At 33.3% G+C, this 17,366-nt stretch overlaps 2 protein-coding genes across 2 annotated transcripts; both read right to left on the minus strand.

The window, feature by feature from the left end:
- Positions 1–429: 429 nt before the first annotated feature.
- On the minus strand, positions 430–11,440 carry LOC101209154 (zinc finger protein VAR3, chloroplastic). The gene is made up of 11 exons (XM_011657941.2): positions 10,946–11,440; positions 10,300–10,417; positions 9,669–9,982; positions 9,441–9,572; positions 9,265–9,363; positions 8,732–9,182; positions 7,135–7,186; positions 5,503–5,642; positions 4,201–4,326; positions 3,999–4,125; positions 430–873 (listed from the first exon to the last, which is right to left on the minus strand). Exons 1-11 carry the CDS (start codon positions 11,365–11,367, stop codon positions 815–817), a joined length of 2,040 nt encoding a protein of 679 aa, XP_011656243.1. The 5' UTR covers positions 11,368–11,440; the 3' UTR covers positions 430–814.
- Positions 11,441–14,845: 3,405 nt separating this feature from the next.
- LOC101208911 (nudix hydrolase 17, mitochondrial) lies at positions 14,846–16,546 on the minus strand. Its single transcript, XM_004150793.3, has 5 exons — positions 16,285–16,546; positions 16,085–16,193; positions 15,917–16,000; positions 15,621–15,749; positions 14,846–15,417 (listed from the first exon to the last, which is right to left on the minus strand). The coding sequence occupies exons 1-5, from the start codon at positions 16,356–16,358 to the stop codon at positions 15,289–15,291; spliced, it is 525 nt and encodes a 174-aa protein (XP_004150841.1). The 5' UTR covers positions 16,359–16,546; the 3' UTR covers positions 14,846–15,288.
- Positions 16,547–17,366: the final 820 nt, after the last annotated feature.

Below are 17,366 nucleotides of genomic sequence, written 5' to 3' on the forward strand. Positions count from 1 at the left end.
TCACATCACATAAGTAAAAAAATAATACTCAATGAATCTAAAAACATAAAGCAAAATCAGAATTCCAAACTAAACCTATCCTAAATTTCCGTTCATATTCCATTTTTTGAGTTCAATTTTTAAATATTTTATTTCAACTTTTGAACTTTAAACATATATACATACATACATTTTTAAACCTCTTTAATCTTGTTAATTCACCACCCAAAATTAGATATCTAAGTAAACAGCAACTGAAACCCCTATAAAGACTAAAATATACTTTAATGCAAAACTTTGAAACTTAAAAACGATTTCAAGAGGAAACAATTAAAACAAATCACTTGAAAATTTAAAGGCCAAAGAGAACTAAATAGTTCAAAGAAGTGAATTCAATTCTACGTAGATACAACAATCTGCAATCTCAAGATAATAATGGCAATGATAGAATAAATAAAGGGAGAAAGTTCTCAATTTTGTTCACAACTGTCAGTCAAATAGAGGAAGGGTTAGTGGGGAACAGAATCTACAAAGATTTTGATTGACTTCTATTTAACATAACTTGTATTTGTCTTGTTTCACTTTTATCTCTTTTGCTGATCTTTTTATTTAGAACAGCTGAATGGAACACATCTCATCAAAGATGAGCTGTTGGAAAAGGGAAGGGCTATAGGCAAATAGCATAGAAGAAAATTGACATTCTGACAAACAAACATGTCACTTTAATGGAAAACAACTCAACTTCATTCATATGCGTGTAGACATCAGCATGTTGCTTAAATAGTAACATCAAATGTCTGTGTTTATTTACATTATCATATTTGGCCTTTTTACCTTAAAGAATGCAACATTTCAACACTAACCCCTTTTGGTCTATTCTTCCATCTTCATTACCTGCAACAAGTATGTCCTTTCAAACTTCAATTCCCTACCCTCTTACCGAAAGAAATAAAAAAGATAAGCAACTGAAAGGGCCTTAAAAAATATTTGAGAATCATGAGCAAGTTATTAGCACAACCATCTAGCTTGCCTACAAAAGGAAATCATATTTATCAGCAAGTGAGGAGGGGCAATGTTTCTTCAAGAATTTCCGAATGAGCTCTAACCAACTAGATATCTAGGATAGTTAGTTATAGCTTGAGACTTCAGCGCTGGAAAGCGATTTACATTATCCTGTAATTTGCACTTGCAGAGATGATGGATCAAAATTGGAAAGAATAAAAAGGAGAGATTTGAGGAACATACAAGGGGCATGGCTCAATGGAGCAATTTCTTCTTTGATCTGCACGGTAAGTATGTATGAAGAGTACCACTCCTTGAATTTACTAAAGGGCATGGCCCGAAAGAGATGTTTTACCAACTGCCCCAAGCGAGCCACTAACTCCAAAAGTAACAACTGTGGGGACATTTCTCTCAAATTCGACCACATGATGTCACCATCAACATATGAAGCTCCGTCAAGGACAGATGGTTGATGAGATTGTAAGAATCCTTTATCCTTCCAGATATGGAATCACAGGAGAGCATCTCATGAACCCACCTGATGGATGACACTGGTGTCACCCCTGATATGCCAGCACGGCAGCACCACTAAAAGCCCCATAAATATCCTCTAATTTAAACAGTTTTTGCTAATATTGGACATTTAAGTTTGGTAGGCGTAAATGTGTTCCAATAATCAAAGACTAACCAGATGGTTCAGCAAGGTTTTCATGAGGCATTTGGTTTTTTTCCATCTATTACATTAATCCTTTTTTTTATCCAGCCTTTTCTTCGGTTTGGGCTATTAAACCACCAATTCATCCAAAAGCTTAAGCTAGTGGTTGAAGGCAAATTTAATTATATATCACCAACACTCCCCCTCACTTGTGGGCTTGAAATATCTGAAAGGCCCAACAAGTGGAAATTGATTTTAATTGGGGAGGAAACGACAATGCAGGGGCTTGAACACAGGACCTCCCTAGACCACCTGCTCTGATACCATATTAAACCACCAATTCATCCAAAAGCTTAAGCTAGTGGTTGAAGGCAAATTTAATTATATATCACCAACATGGGCAACCAGGCTGTTCAATTTTCAATTTCAATATAGGTACTCAGTTCGATATTGTATTGCAGAAATGAACCAATTGGTTCAGTTCGATTCTCGATCTTGTTATAAATTTATAATGTGGTGTGGTATCCGGTCCCATCCCACCACTCCAAAGAAAAATAATAATAACAAGACCTCACGATGTCCCATGCCAGCTCAAGCAGGAGATAATGGAAGCACTTTCTTAATAAACATTTCACCTAGACGCTAGAAAATCTGGATTTTGGACTAGGCTGCCACCCACAGCTCCAAGCCTATACACCAGTGCTCCCACAGGTGAATAATTCTCTATTACACAAATTAAGTAGGAAGGAAATTAATTAAGCAGGATTATCATGCATAAAATATGCCAACTTTGAACATTCCTCTCACATGCACTAGTTCCTTTTCGATAATTAGAAGTCCTTTGTCTTTACTTGGGTATGCCACCGGGAGCCTGAAGAATCCATAATTTTTCAGGAGTCTGATGGCACGAGTGATTTGCTTCTAAGGCAGCATATTGATACTGCTGAAATCTCAGTCTTCCAAGAACACCCCATACCTGCTATCTAGATTCAATATGCCTTGGCAACTTGTTACGAGGATGATGAAAAAAAGATGAAAAGGAAAAAGAAGAAGACATCTTCTGACAAGAGACGGCAGTGAAAAAGGTTATCATCAGGTTGGATGGGAGATCTCCATTATTTTTTAAAGCTGGTCTTGGTATTGGTGGCCTGAAGCACAGAATTGCTTTTGTTATCGCGATGGAGATGACGGCTAAATTCAAAGGCATAAGCCTTATGGGTTAGATTTTTATTAGTATAAAGGGGTTGATGAAGTGGCTGGAAACTGTAAGTTCCTATAACGCCCCAAGTTATTGGGTGTATATTTCCATACACATTCTGTAAACAGGCTTGTGCTTAAAATGGTCAGAGAAGATAGAATTAAGTCTTGGGAAGCTTATTCTTGGAAGAACTATTTCCAATTATTTTCCCTGCACTCCACGGTTTGAAATAGCCCAAAGAACGATTCATATGCCAACAGAATAGCTTGTGATGAGGGTTACCAGAAGTTCAATTTCAAAAGAACCCCTTTCTCTTTGAAGCACAGGCTCGTGAATGGGCTACTTTTTATAACTTAACCCAACACCAGTTATGTGGAGTTGAACCTTGGATATGTCAATCCAATGCACTCGGATGTCTTTTCAATCAGCTTTTACATTTGTACCTAGCAATATAAATGAACCTGACCCTCAATTGCAAACCGAATGCCAAAACCCCTAAAAAAGTCCAAGTTTTTCTTTTGCACTCGGGTGCCTGTGCTTATTTACACTAGAAACAGAATTAGGATGGAGTTCCCAAGCTTTGCTTTATATGTCAACTGATGCATTATGCATATCGTTTTGGAGACCATGACCATAATTTATTTTCTTCCACTTCCAATTCATCATGCTCCTGTAGATTGCTCAATAGCTCTGGATTGGCAATTGTGCTTCCTCAAGATAGAAACAAGCCGTTTTCCAACTCCTTTGAAGCCATACTTTCAATGATTAAACTGATGGTTAAAAGATTAATGCCATGAATTTGATCTAGTAGGAGACGTGAGCAAAAAATAGTCGAACGGTTTTGAGGAGAATATGCAGGAACCTAGATGTTATGGGATATACCTAGATTTCTAGCAACAAATTGGAGTACTAGCTCCAATCAATTTTGCATGCAGATCTTTTTTGTTTTAAACAAATGAAGAGTCATCTTGGAACCTCCTTGACTGGATAGCCTTATTGGTTGTAATCTTCTTGACTGGACATAGTATATCCATCTTTCCTCAAATACAGTTTTGTTTTTTTTAATAGATAGTTTATCATTAAAGAAGCATGCAAATATATTAAATATGGTTTATATTCGAAAGAGAGGGATATGCTCTCCATGATGAGAGGTGAATAACTCACCTTCAGAAGGCTGACTTAGTCTCCTGTTCTGGGGAGAAGTCATTTCTTTCTTCAATTGCATTAATATATCCTCCATTGTATGCTCCCTTTGCCAATTAGCAAGCATGGGGAAAAGGCTTGGTTCCACCTAGTCATACAGATGGGCCGTCAATTTATTTTCAGTCGCATCATAGAAAAAGTGCATCACAAAATCATCACATACCACCCCAGTTTCTGAATTGACACAGGTCATATTAATCCGAGTTTGAAATCTAACATTTGGAGGATTATCAGGATAATCCTGTCCACAGAATAACTTGAGTTGATAGATGCGTCCTTCATGAACAGTCTGCAAAGCAAGAAGGCAGTGATTCAATTTACAATTTTGTTAGAATGTAACCTAACAAGAGATACTCAAGAACACATAAGCAACCCAAGAAAATTCAAGTTGGAAATATATTGAAATATATTCTATAATATCACAAGAATAAATAACAATATAACTCCTAGCCTTTTGAGAGGGCCAGACTCCCAAATTCCCACACAAGGAAATTCTACTACAAAATACTTCACATCTTTCCCTAATCCCCTCACCTCCTATTTATAGCAAAATAACCTAGCCTACTTCCTAACTATTTACTAATATGCCCCAACTAACAACCATATTAATATTCTCCTAAGAACTCTACTATTTCTATCACTAGGGGTCTTACAAATTTCTTTCATCCCCTCCCAATAATAACAATAAAGAAGAATACATCAATTGCCACCGTTGCAATGGAACTGTGATGCTGAAGACAGTCATTTTATCAAGAAGAGAGCAGAAATCAGACTTACCAGTTTTCTTTAATTGTCAATTTTTAGGTAAAGACAATCAGGATATTAGTAATTGAACTACATTAATAATCAAAACTGAGCACTTTTTGGGAGTTTTTAGGAGGTAGAAACTGAAGATAGAATTTACCCAGTAAAAGAACAGAGGAAACACAAAGACCAGAGAATAATGTACTCAGAAGAAAATCAATTCAGATCGTTTAAAAAATCCCAAGAACATAAATAAGATCAGATGAGATCAGGTGTATCAACTCCAAAATTTTACTCCTTTAGCATGGTAATAACAAGAATGTAGGCTAACTACACACATGCTAAAACCTTCCTGTGGTGAAGTAATAATCCTATTCAAAATTTAAAATGTTAAAAATGGCATGAAGCTTTTCTTAATCTGCAGATCTCCAGTGGTCTAATCACACATAACCAAGATTATGCTCAAATGAGAACTAATTTCAGAATAAAAAAAAAGTACAGGGAAAAACAAAAAGAGCCATACAGAAAAAAGAAGGCCTCAACCAAAGGGAACTAAAAGAACAACAGAAAACAAAACACAAAAAATTAGAAAAGGGAATTACATAGGAAAAAATATTTTCATCATTGTTTGTCACTATCCATATCAACGTATATAAAGGCTGATTCAAATGTCATCAGAAACCATAAGAAAAGAGGTAAAAGGGATGAAAAATGAAATTACGTTAGGAGGCCCAATGATAGTTCCCGTCCAAGACGCCATATAGATATCATCAGCATCATCCATTCCATAACTCACAGTTCCATCTCCAATTCCTTTTTCACCTCTTTCAAGTTCTTCCAGTAATCTGAAATTTCGAGGAACTGCACAAAATGAAAATATTGTTAACATTAGAGATTTTTTTAGAAACAACTTTCATTGAGATAAAATAAAAGCGTATAAGGGCGTTATATTTAGAGTTCATAGTGCAATGTACAAACTTTTCATTAAGATAGTACCAGCAAGTCAATAACCAAGGAGTAAGTCATGGTTTGTCTGAGTCTTATTTTATTTTATTCTATTCTATTTTATTTATTTACTATTGGAACAAAAGAAAACAAAATTTTGAGTAATGTTCTTAAACATAAAACCAACTCTGGAAACAAAGAGAATGAACTTCTGAAAACGAAGAGGATAAAGGGCTCATAATTCATAAATAATTGTTTAAGCTCTTACTTCTAAGCTTAAGGTGGAACAAACAAGTATTTTCTATATGCTTCACATGCCAGCATCATCAGAATAATAAATACAGGCCGTTTCATTTTGTGATTATAGTCAACAATATGACCGTTATAGCAAAAAGTACAATATATTAACACCCACTTGATTTGATTATAACAAAAAGTAAAATATATTAACACCCTCTTGATTTGATTATCTCCTGTCAGATCAAACCAAGCCACTCTGCTAAATCAATCTAACTTATTAATATAACAACATATACCCTCCATCCGGCTTCTTATGAGATTGCTTCAGAAACTACATCTTATCTAACGAGTAAGAAATCCATAGCAAAATTAGATTGAAAAGATCGTAAGTCAGCGCAAAACTCCAGCAAGTGAATGAACCCAAGGAATTTCAAACATTGTAACTGTAGTTGAATACAATCACTCGAAGAAGTAAAGCTGTATGATTAAATCCATAAGCAGAAGTCCAATGTCACAAATAATCAACATTTCCACGAGTCTCTGCTGCTCACACAGCAATCCTCATATAACACCTTCATTTACTGTCATCCAGCCATGACGATCTTTCATAGGTTAATTGACATCTTTTCAATAAGTTACAGATTGTCAGAAAAAAAACATAAAACACCAATTTTTAATGAGAAACCAAGAATAAGACAGTAAAGGAAATCAAACAATCAGATTCTCCTTCAAATTATCTGTTTATCTGTTATAACCCATACAACATAATACAAAGCAAAAAGTAAGACGTCCAGGATTAAGGAAACAGTGAGTACAACACAACCTGCAGAACCAAAATGACCACACCATCTTCAATTCGGAGTAAACCATACCACGAAACAAAGATATACCCAAACATTCCTAACCACAACATTAGCAACCCAGCAAGATAAAACAAAATCTGAACTAACAAACATAGTTTCCACTTCCATCACACTCACTTATAGGAGGAAAAACCAAAATAGAAGTTGATTACCAAAGAGAAAAAAACTCCAACATCCCGAAGAAGAAGAAGAAATAATTGTAAGAAGCAGAATTGACATAAAAAAAAAAAAAAGAACAAAAAAACCTAAAAAGAGTGAAAATGTCGGACTGTGCAATTGAAATTAGAGGCGTTTGAAAGACTTACCAACAACCTTCGCGGCTTCATCACCCATTGCTTGAAGCTCGGGGTAGTGAGTTTAGGGTTCCGAAAGTTAAAGAAGCAAGTGTAGAGAGAGAAAGCGTGTCATAAAAAATAGATGGGAGAGATAAAACAGTCAACCGCTGTTCATAAGCAAAAGCTTTGAGAAAAGAGGCCAAAAGGTTGAGTAATAATCAATCTTTCGCCTCCACATCACAACCGTTCAATTGATCTTAACCACTCACTGTGGCTTAAGCGGTGGCACACATTTTATCTTAACTTTCATTCATAATTCCGTCCACTCTTAAATTAAATTGTTTTTTCTTTTCTTTTTTTTCAAAATATATTAAATTCGATTTTGACTTTAATCTCGTTTTTAAACCCTTTCTTTATAAAAGCAACCATTTTTTTTTTGTCTCTTTGTATTTTATTTAAATGCTTCTTTCTTCTTTTATCATTAATTTAATCTGCTTCTTTTCCTAAATAATAATGATCATGATCAAAAGATTAAAATGGATCTATAGATGATTTAGAATACTATATGAAGCTTAGGTTAAAAGACCAAAAAGGAAATAAATAAGAAAGTTAAAAGACTGCACCACAATTTAAATACCATTTATAATTAAAAAGACGAATTACTTGAATTAAAAATTAGTATACTCTAGACAATAAACTCAACCTTAAGTTTAAATTATTGGATTGTTTCCATTGTAACAAAATCAACCGAAACATTATTAAAATATATTTTAAAATTTTATTATATTTATAAATATTTTTAATAGATTTATCATTTAGGAGGAAGATTGTAATCTTTGTAATCTTTATTATTATTATTATTTTATCGGCAGGCTTCCAAGTTGAATGATAAATTAAAATTACAAATGATTCAACAAAACGGTTCCTATTCGATTATATAATTAAATCATTCTTTTTATAAAATAATAATAATAAACAATGTGTAAGTTGCAATGTTGCGTTTTAATTTTTCCAACTAAAAGCAAAACAAGGATCACAAACATCACAGAAGAAAAGAAAAAGACAGATAGGTTCGATAGGGTGAATTTGTGATAGTTAAGTTGTTTTTATTATGATTATTTTGTCGATTATGTTTAGTATAAACTAAATTGATTTGAAAGGATTATTTGGGTTAAATATTGTCAGTAGGTCATCTGTGAAAACATTTTTTAATCCTTCACTAAAATGATAAACACTGCATAGATATTTTGAATTTTCTTTTCATACTTATTATACATCAATTTTTCTAAAAAAATCAATCATGCTATAAATTTAACAATAAAAGTAGATATTTATTAGTTAAATAAATTCTTAAAATAGAAAAGTAATTCTAAAATAACTTTTGAAACCAACCATAATTATTTACAATCACTTTTAGATATATGAAAATCGTTTTAAAAGCTTAGAATTAAACATAAATATTTTCGTACAAACATCAATGATACTTGAATATCTTTTTCTAAAATCACTACTTCAATAGGCATGTTGATGTGTAAAACGAAATTGGGTAAAAGGAATATGATGGTTTTCTATTCAGCAAAAAGAAACTTGATTTGGATGAACTTCTGGTCCATGAGTACGCAACCTATTTGCTTGATTCTGGCTTGTGTCCAAACCATTCGATTATGTTTTCATCATCAGAAGATTCAACAAACTCGAATCTTCTTTCAATATTGTTAGATCTCAATATTAGATCTTCTTCTTTCGCTACTGCATTTTCCATTAATTTTCTCTTCTCTAACATCTCCACTTTCCTTCTTTCTTGTCTTTCTGTACTACCAGAAGAGCGAGCAATAGGGAAATCTAGAATTCCGGAATCATCTTCACTCTCATTTTCACCAAATCTCCACATCCAACCATCATTTTTTCTACTTGCATTATTTCCAACTTCACCAAAAGAGAGTTTAGGCTTACTGAAACTGTAGTTTCCATTCTCAAATGCAGGTCCAGCAGAAACGCTTCGCGTATTTAGTGCTTTCCGCCGTTGGTGATCACACTTCAAGCATTGCGTGTTCTTTCGAAAATTGATATAGTTGCACCTATAAAAGTTAAGTAACTAAAGTCTGAATCAAACATTCAAGGATACCATAGATAGATTGTGAAAGGGAGAAAAGGACTCACGATTCGCATTCCCATTCCCCTTGATTCAGCCGTCGATTCAAAGGCTTCTCTTTGCATTGCAAACATGTAGAATTTTTAGCAAAGTTCAAGAAATTACACCTGCAGATATGTTGTCTCCATGAGAAAAAGAATCACACACTTCAAAATCTTAAGGAAATCGATGGGGAGTTTATTACGTGTCGCAAATCCAGTCGCCCTTCTTCAACGGAAGATTGACTTGATCCTCATTAAGTTTCCGAAGTCTCTCAAGGAATATATGACCACAGCGTAAGCACTTGACGTTTCTAGAAAAGTTGAAAAAGTTGCATCTACCAAATGAAGAATGGATAGAAAATCCATTATGCACATTTGAGAAATATGAAGTGGATGAATGTAACTTATGACAAATAGTTAGTTATCTATACTTTGGACAATGCCAGTCGCCTCGTGTCGCCGAAGCACTTGTGTCATGACTTTCTGCTGAAGTAGCCTCCTTAGACTTTAGAAGATCAGATTCACGTTCTCCTGTACTATGTTCAACAATATCTTTCAACAGCTTTCTAACAGAGTCATTGGCTGTTTTGTTCAAACATGGTCTGTTCTCCACTATAGCAGAGATGTGATCGAGCCCATAAAATAATAAAACGCACATGACATCCAAGGTCCGACCTCCTTCATCTCCACATGCCTTTGCATATGCCCTCTCACATTCTCTTTGCAGGTCACAAGAACTGCAGACCTACTAAGAAGCTTAATCATATTAAAGATGATATAAAGTTCCACAAATCGTAAAAACTGTTTTGCTTGAAGAAAGACAAATTGGAGTTCGTAAATACAATGAAAACTATAAATATAATTCCTTTATGATAAGCATTGGATCCATTTAGTCTTCAATCCCTACACAGAATGTTTATGTGGCATATCCATTACACTAATTTTGGCTAAGTTGGGATTTTATAGATAGGTGATGGATTTGCAGACAGAACAAAATAGTAGTACTCAACGTTAAAGGTAGTAATTGCATGTGGCATAAACGGTAGGAAATTCAATACATACATTTCCCTCATCAATGCCCAAATGTGCTCTCAGACGCTTCCCTGAGTTCACAACTTTCCTATCTGTGCTTGGGCATCCACATCCTGCAATCACCTCTAAGTCTTTCCTGGACAAGGACCTGGAAGAAAAGATACTGCACTTTCTCAGACATGTGACAAAAGGAAACTGCAACAAAAGATGCGAAGTTAAGTAGATACTTGTACTTCTTGGTACTTAAACCCAACTTAGTAGGCTGTTTTTACACATCAGGAAAGATGATACCAATAGAGAACTCAATTTTTTTTAGAAGAATGGTAAGCTTTACTTCAGAGAGTACTAATATTGCACAAATACCCTAGCAAGGCAAGAGATTATGGATAAAACATCTTTTATGAAAATAAAAAATGCAATAAGAAGAAAGAACAGTAAAGAAAGTCACAGTAACATTCAAAATTCGGGTTAGTCTCTAACTTGGCAATGCAGCAATAAACCTGTTTGATTAACTACATTCTTCAAAACCAAGGAGTTCGTAGACATATTTGGAGCCCAAAAAGACAAGAGATATAACACCCTTTTTTTGTTCAAAAAACACGATTTTGATAATACCGTTGGTCTCTCAGGCAATTTATCAAACAGATAGAGTGCATTATTGAAAATACCATATTACCGTATCAGGTTAGACCGATCCCTTGCGAAATCAAGAGACGCAGTCCGAATATGATTGAAATCTTTTGCACCCAATTCGGCATTTAGAAGCGGGATTCTGTCTCCTTCAAAGTACCCTTTCTTTGACAAACATTCCATGAAGTCCACCCATTCCGGCCATGGGTCTAACTGAACTTTAAACTCCCTTGCTTTTGAAACCTCTCTAAGATCAACCTGTTCTTCAGAAATCCAGCGTCTTCGAGACCCGGGTGGCCGATAACCGAGATTGTCGGAATCGAGTTCCAGCTCCGAATCTGAGATCAGGTTTTTGTTAGAACCATGAAAGAGTACAAGCGGAGTGAGAAGTTTAGGAGTTCTGAGAGAGAAATTGAGTAATTTATGAGTTGAAATATTGATATTGATAATCCGGAAGATTTTTTCCATTTGAAAGTTGAGATTTGCGAAGAACCCTTTGGAATTTTGGCGGGGAACTTCAAAGGTTCAAACTGTCGATCTGGAAAAATGATTACAAACAATTTTTAGTGTGAATTTACAGGCTTGTTTGGTAACAAAAATACCTTATCCCTGCCCCGAATTTCGTATGTTTGGATACTTGAAAAGGAAAAACACCCTTCTAAAATGTTAATGGTTGTGAAATAGGGAACCCAAAATATATAATATTAAAATAATAATATATAAATAAATAATATAAATGAAATCAATTAAGATAATTAGAAAATCATAAATTTCTCCATATTCTCTCTCTTTCAATCAATCACTCACCGCAGACACATGACATTAGTGTTGGATGATTGATGGAAAGACACGTAGCTATGACTATTAATCACATTAATTCACATCTATTTAATACAATCACATAGTTATTTATATTTGGACTTGGGATCTCTATGGTAATATTTGACATTATATGGTACATTCATAGGTCCCTTGCACAACCTATGCATATGAGTCCCATTTCATTATAAGAATTTCAGAAGTAAGAAGTTCTTAAGGAAATTTTGAGAATTCAAAAAACCATTATACTCAACTCTTGAGGATTAAATAATACTCATTCAAGAACAAAAGTACTTCAAATATTAGATAACCTTTAGATCCAAATTTCGAAAAATATGTGTTTTTTCCTGTAAGTGAAACATGCATGTTTGAGACAAATCAACATTGAAAACAAGACATAAAGCTAGCACTCAAGATAAATTTACTTTTAAAGAAAATGAGTTATATAACAAATATTAGAGAGGTTGAAATAGGCTCCTAAACAATTTAATACAATTCAAGCTCATTAAATGAATAACGTAATGAGACAAATAATCGATTTAAAAGAGAAGTGTTAAAAATGAAAGAAAAACAATACTCATAAATGTGAGAAAGAAAGACATTATGTACACTTCTCTCTAAAGAAAATTAAACAAATAAAATTGTCTCAACCATAGATTAGTTGAAAATCTATCATTTCATCAATATTGGATAGAGTTGATTAAGTAAACAACAAAAAAGAAGAGAACGATTCTTTCCTTTCCTTCGAACAAATGTGACTCTACTTGTAATAAAAATCAAACCAATTAAACTAATTTTGGGAGAAAACAACCATATAGACAACTCTCAAACCTTTTCAAAATATTTTTTAAAATCTATATATGTTGGGCATTAGGGAAGAGACAGTTGCCAACTTTGGCAAAACCAAAAGGGAAATGATAATTAAAGTAAGAAAGAGTGGAAGGAAGCAAACATATTATTCCCCACATTCTATTTTTGACCAATAGAAACCCAAGCCAACAACCTTTAGGGCTTCTAATTCTCTTCCTCTTCCAAAGATCAAACAAAAAGGTGGAAATATAAAATGGTATCTAACAACTTGGGAAGCCCATGTCCTAAGCTTCTTCACCCTCACCAATGCTTCTCCTTCAAATTGCCTTACACTACACTACACTACACATATTAGGTAAGGGCATAAATGTCTTTTGAGCCCACTTATATGCTTCCTTCCTTTTTTTTTTCCTTTTGACTTTTTAGTCTATTTTGTAATGAAGAAATAGTTTGTGCCTTTATTTTTCTTTTTGCAAAACATTCTCATCTCTTTCTTTTTTTCGTAAGTATTTCGTTTTTTTAAAAAAGTAAGCCTATTTTTTTCTCTATGTTTTACATTTATCTTTATTAAATACCATTGTTGAATTCTTGGTCGAATTACAAAAAGAAAAGACAACTTTTTAAAAGTCACCCTTCTTAGTTTCTAGATTGTGGTTTGTTTTTTAAAACTATTGATTGAATATAGACAATAAAAAAAATAGTTTTGGATGGAAGCAACGTCTATAGACTTAATTTTTAAAAACAAAAAAATATAAAAAATATTTAACTAATAGCGTATCAATTATTCAATAATCACGCATGTCTTTGTGCTTATAACCTAACTGTGTCCAACAATAGATTTTAATGTACCAATCTTTTTCTTCTTTTGATACTTTGGTATATTGTTATACTGAGATCCACTTAATTATTGTTTTTTCATTCATCCATATCACAAATAAATGTATACATAATTTTTTTTAAAGAAGAAAACAACTCTCTCAAATATCATCCTTTTGATATTTATTTATAAGAGAATTGTTAAATAGCAAATTTGATAAAATATTTACAACATATAACAAAATTTTTAAATTTTATCAATAATAGACATTAATACACGTTAACATGTTTCTATCAACAATATTGATAGAGAGTGATAAAAATCTATTAGGAATAGAATTCAAAATTTTACTATTAACTTGTAAAAATTTTAATTTATCTTGCTATGCTTAAAAATGTCTCTTATTTATATTTATAATTGTTTAATATTGTAGTTAAAATGGCTAATCAAAATTAATATAACTCAAATAAGATAAATTTGTTCTTCTAGAAAATAAAACATAAATTTATACAATCAACAATTAAGTATGAAGTTTGATGTTGGAATCGTTTAATATATATAAAATGAATTGGAAAGAGTAAGAAACAAATATAAACACGTAATGACAATTGTGAGGGTCTTTTTCATTTTACCTTTGTGATTGCTTTTTTATAATTTCCAAGAGAGAGAAAACAAGAAAGGTTTGTTTAATAATGACCTATTCCCTCTTTCTTATAATAATATTCCTGAAATGCTTCGGAAATTTAACAAACAACAAAACCATGTTTTCAAATCTATAATGCACCATTAGGGTTTTAGGACTAAATAGAGAAAGATTAACTAAAACAAACTTAACCAACTTAAGTTACTTCTTACTCAATGGAAACAACTATATATAGCACTACAACTTAATTAGTGAATTATAGAAGACAACTACTACACAACTAACTAAACTCCCCCTCCACACTCATTTGCATGCAAGTGATTGGTACTATATCTCAATTTCTCATAATAAGTATAGTTCAACGGCATAATATTTTACTATCAAATTTGATATATGTCGATACGGTCTTTTATGTTTTTCTAAGAGATCATAGAACGGTTTGCTATATTGATATGAAATTTGTTAAATAGAATTTTGAAGTTAATAAAGTTGTAGATGGGTTTAGACATATATCTTAAACCAAAATTCAAATGTTGAATTCTTCCTAACTTACACAAATGAAACTAAAACATTAAGGGATAAACAAAAATTACATGGACTCGGAATGGTTATTTAGGGATAAACACAAATTTTCAAATGTTCCCTTGAAGCATGTTACAACTCTGCTTTAGATTGGAACACTTCAATCTGACAAGTCACACAATCAACCAAATAAGTTATGGCAAGCAATCATAGGGTTTGGATAACTTCAATTTGTGGCAAGAAAGGTCTTTAAAAAGAAATGGGAAGTTTGATTTTAGGCAAGAAAGAAGTGTATGGGAAAAGTGAAAGTATTGATTTGATAAGAACTGAGGCAATTACCAAAAAGTTGCAAGTGGATTAGATCAGATGCTATCTTTCAATAATATCTAATTTGTATTTTCTTTCAAAATTGATGATACATAAAACAAAAAGAAAAAGAAACTATGGCACAATTAGTCATGAACAGCCCCAACCATGTACAAGTTCATTTTCTGCAATAGTTTTTCCCCATATCCCTTCCCTACCATTGTCCTTTCCCTTTCACTTCTCTTTCCCGTGTCTCTGTTTTTTTTTTTTTTTTTTCTAACAGCTTGTGCCAGATCAAGCTTTTGGTGATATCATGAGCATGGCTTCCTTTCTTTCTATGAGTTGATGGCATCAGATTTCAGAAGAGGAAAGATCCAACCAAACCATTAACTTTTATTCACATGACTCCCCCATCCAGAATCATTTTTTCTCTCCATATTTACAAGGGGAAAAAACAAGACTGAGCTTTCAATCACAGATCATCAGTTGCTAGAAGATCATTATCATTTTGCTCTCCAATGGTTAGTCTTTTAACTAAGATGTCTAAAGCTTCCTTCATCCACCAGTGTCTACACACTTCTCTAGCTTCAGCTACAGGCATCTGATTAAAGAGAAAATAGTTCAAACTATATATTAGTACTGATTATACTTTCTAATATACAAATAAGTTGATTTTTTTGTTTAAGAATTGAGAATTGGGATGGGATCAGCAAGCCAAGTTATTGTACAAGACTAGTGATCTTAATTGTTGTGTTTTTGATGAAATCTAATGAGTTTTATGTGTATATGAGCTTTAAGACATACCCATATTCTTTCTCTAACATGTTTTTCTGGCCAGAGGTCAAGTTGTTCCTCAACAAATAAAGGGAACATATAGCCTTCATAATATGTGCCTTGGCTTTTGCTGATGAATCTCCATTTTCCAAGTTGAGACTGCAAAATAAACAAAGAACCAAATCCAATTCAAAACTCAGCTTGAAGAAAGTTACATGATAACAGACATCAACATTGACATTTTTGTTTCCATAGATTCAAAAACAGTGTAGTTCTTCCAAAACAGATAAAAAATTGAAAAAGATTTGCAAAAACACACAACCTACCTCAACTTTGCCAAGAACCCCAGCTTCTTCAAGTGACTCTCTAGAAGCAGCTTGTTCCAAGGATTCATCAAGTTCCCAACCACCCTATAAAACCAAATGGATTAAAATCAACAACCCAATTGATAAAAATAAGAAATTATTCATCTGAAATTGCTTAATTTGAAGTACCTTAGGAAACATCAGGCCTTGACCCTTTTGAGAACTTATCACAAGCACCTCATATTCATTAGAAATCTTCATCCCGTCTTCATTATATTTAAATCTGTAAGGTATACAACTGCAAGAATCCAACATTTGCCCATGTCAATGAATGAAATCCCACTAAAAAAACAACAAGAACAAAATAAAAGAAACAAAACAACACCCACCCCACAACTTGACGAAAACCCATATGATTATATCTCTGCAATTCTCTTCCGGTACGAGAAACCAAGCAAGCCATCTTTTTTGTGAAACGAAATAGAATCTTGAAACAAAGCCCAGAAAGCAGAGAGAGATGTAGATCGAAATTATCCAAGAATATCAGTTATTAGGATTGAAAAGGAGGTGAAAGAAGAGAGGTATATATATAGAAAATGGTGGTTGGTGATGGAAATTGGAAGGGATAACCGCGGGGGCCAAAAGTACGCGTAAAAAGGGGGGCGGAAAATTGGAGAAAGGTCTTTGAGTGCGTGCGATGAGCGTGGAGACAGCGTATAGCCCACAAACCCAAATGAGCCCACGCTCCCAAGTGGTGACATCGCAATCAACCCTTTCCTTGTATTGAGTTTCCATGCCGCTTCCTTGGCTTTCAACAACGAATCCTAGCTCATGAAATGCGATCCCATCCTCATCCTATTAGCCAACTCCTTCGTTTTTATGACACACGTTGACTATTTTGGGATTTCTATACCTTCCCCTTACCCTTTTTTCATTTCACCTCATTACCTCTCTTTCTTTTTTTGGGACTTCCGATCTAATAAATGCATTTTTTTTTCATTCTTTTAATATTATTTTAGTATTCTAGATCGTCACCGACGTCTTGGTCGGTGTAACCGTGTTGAGTAACATAGATAGATATTCAAGATACTTACCAATTACACTAAACCACAACTTCACTTCACACCACTCCACTTCTAAAAGCTAACATAAGCATCTATAAACAAAAGGTCGTTTATTTGCAAAAAGGAGAATCAAAGTTTATACCCTAATAGATTAAAAGATAATTGAAATACAAAAAGCTTGTTTGGCCCCCATCCATAAACAATACTTTTGTGTTTTGTAGCACAAACATTCAACCTTTAGTTTGTAGGGAAAATATGTTTGAAATAAGAAAATAATTATAAATTCCAATATCAAAATATTTCTCATATTCAATTTGATAGAATTTTTATGAATTTTCGCATGTTCTTTTACACTAAATTTTTAGTAAAATTATGGAAGTGAACATAATTGAACACAAATTATTTGA

The sequence above is a fragment of the Cucumis sativus genome, chromosome 5 (assembly GCF_000004075.3).
Source record: "Cucumis sativus cultivar 9930 chromosome 5, Cucumber_9930_V3, whole genome shotgun sequence".
Lineage (NCBI taxonomy): Eukaryota > Viridiplantae > Streptophyta > Magnoliopsida > Cucurbitales > Cucurbitaceae > Cucumis > Cucumis sativus.

Excerpts from the sequence above, each read along its gene's own strand:
- LOC101209154 (XM_011657941.2), bottom strand. The coding sequence starts at position 11,367 with ATGGAAAAAATCTTCCGGATTATCAATATCAATATTTCAACTCATAAA. Across the intron at positions 4,327-5,502 it reads CTATCATTGGGCCTCCTAAC|ACTGTTCATGAAGGACGCAT; the intron begins GTAATTTCATTT and ends CTTGCTTTGCAG. Across the intron at positions 874-3,998 it reads ACTAAGTCAGCCTTCTGAAG|GTAATGAAGATGGAAGAATA; the intron begins GTGAGTTATTCA and ends TACTTGTTGCAG.
- LOC101208911 (XM_004150793.3), bottom strand. The coding sequence starts at position 16,358 with ATGGCTTGCTTGGTTTCTCGTACCGGAAGAGAATTGCAGAGATATAAT. Across the intron at positions 16,194-16,284 it reads GGTTTTCGTCAAGTTGTGGG|TTGTATACCTTACAGATTTA; the intron begins GTGGGTGTTGTT and ends GGATTCTTGCAG. Across the intron at positions 15,418-15,620 it reads ATGTTAGAGAAAGAATATGG|ATGCCTGTAGCTGAAGCTAG; the intron begins GTATGTCTTAAA and ends CTCTTTAATCAG.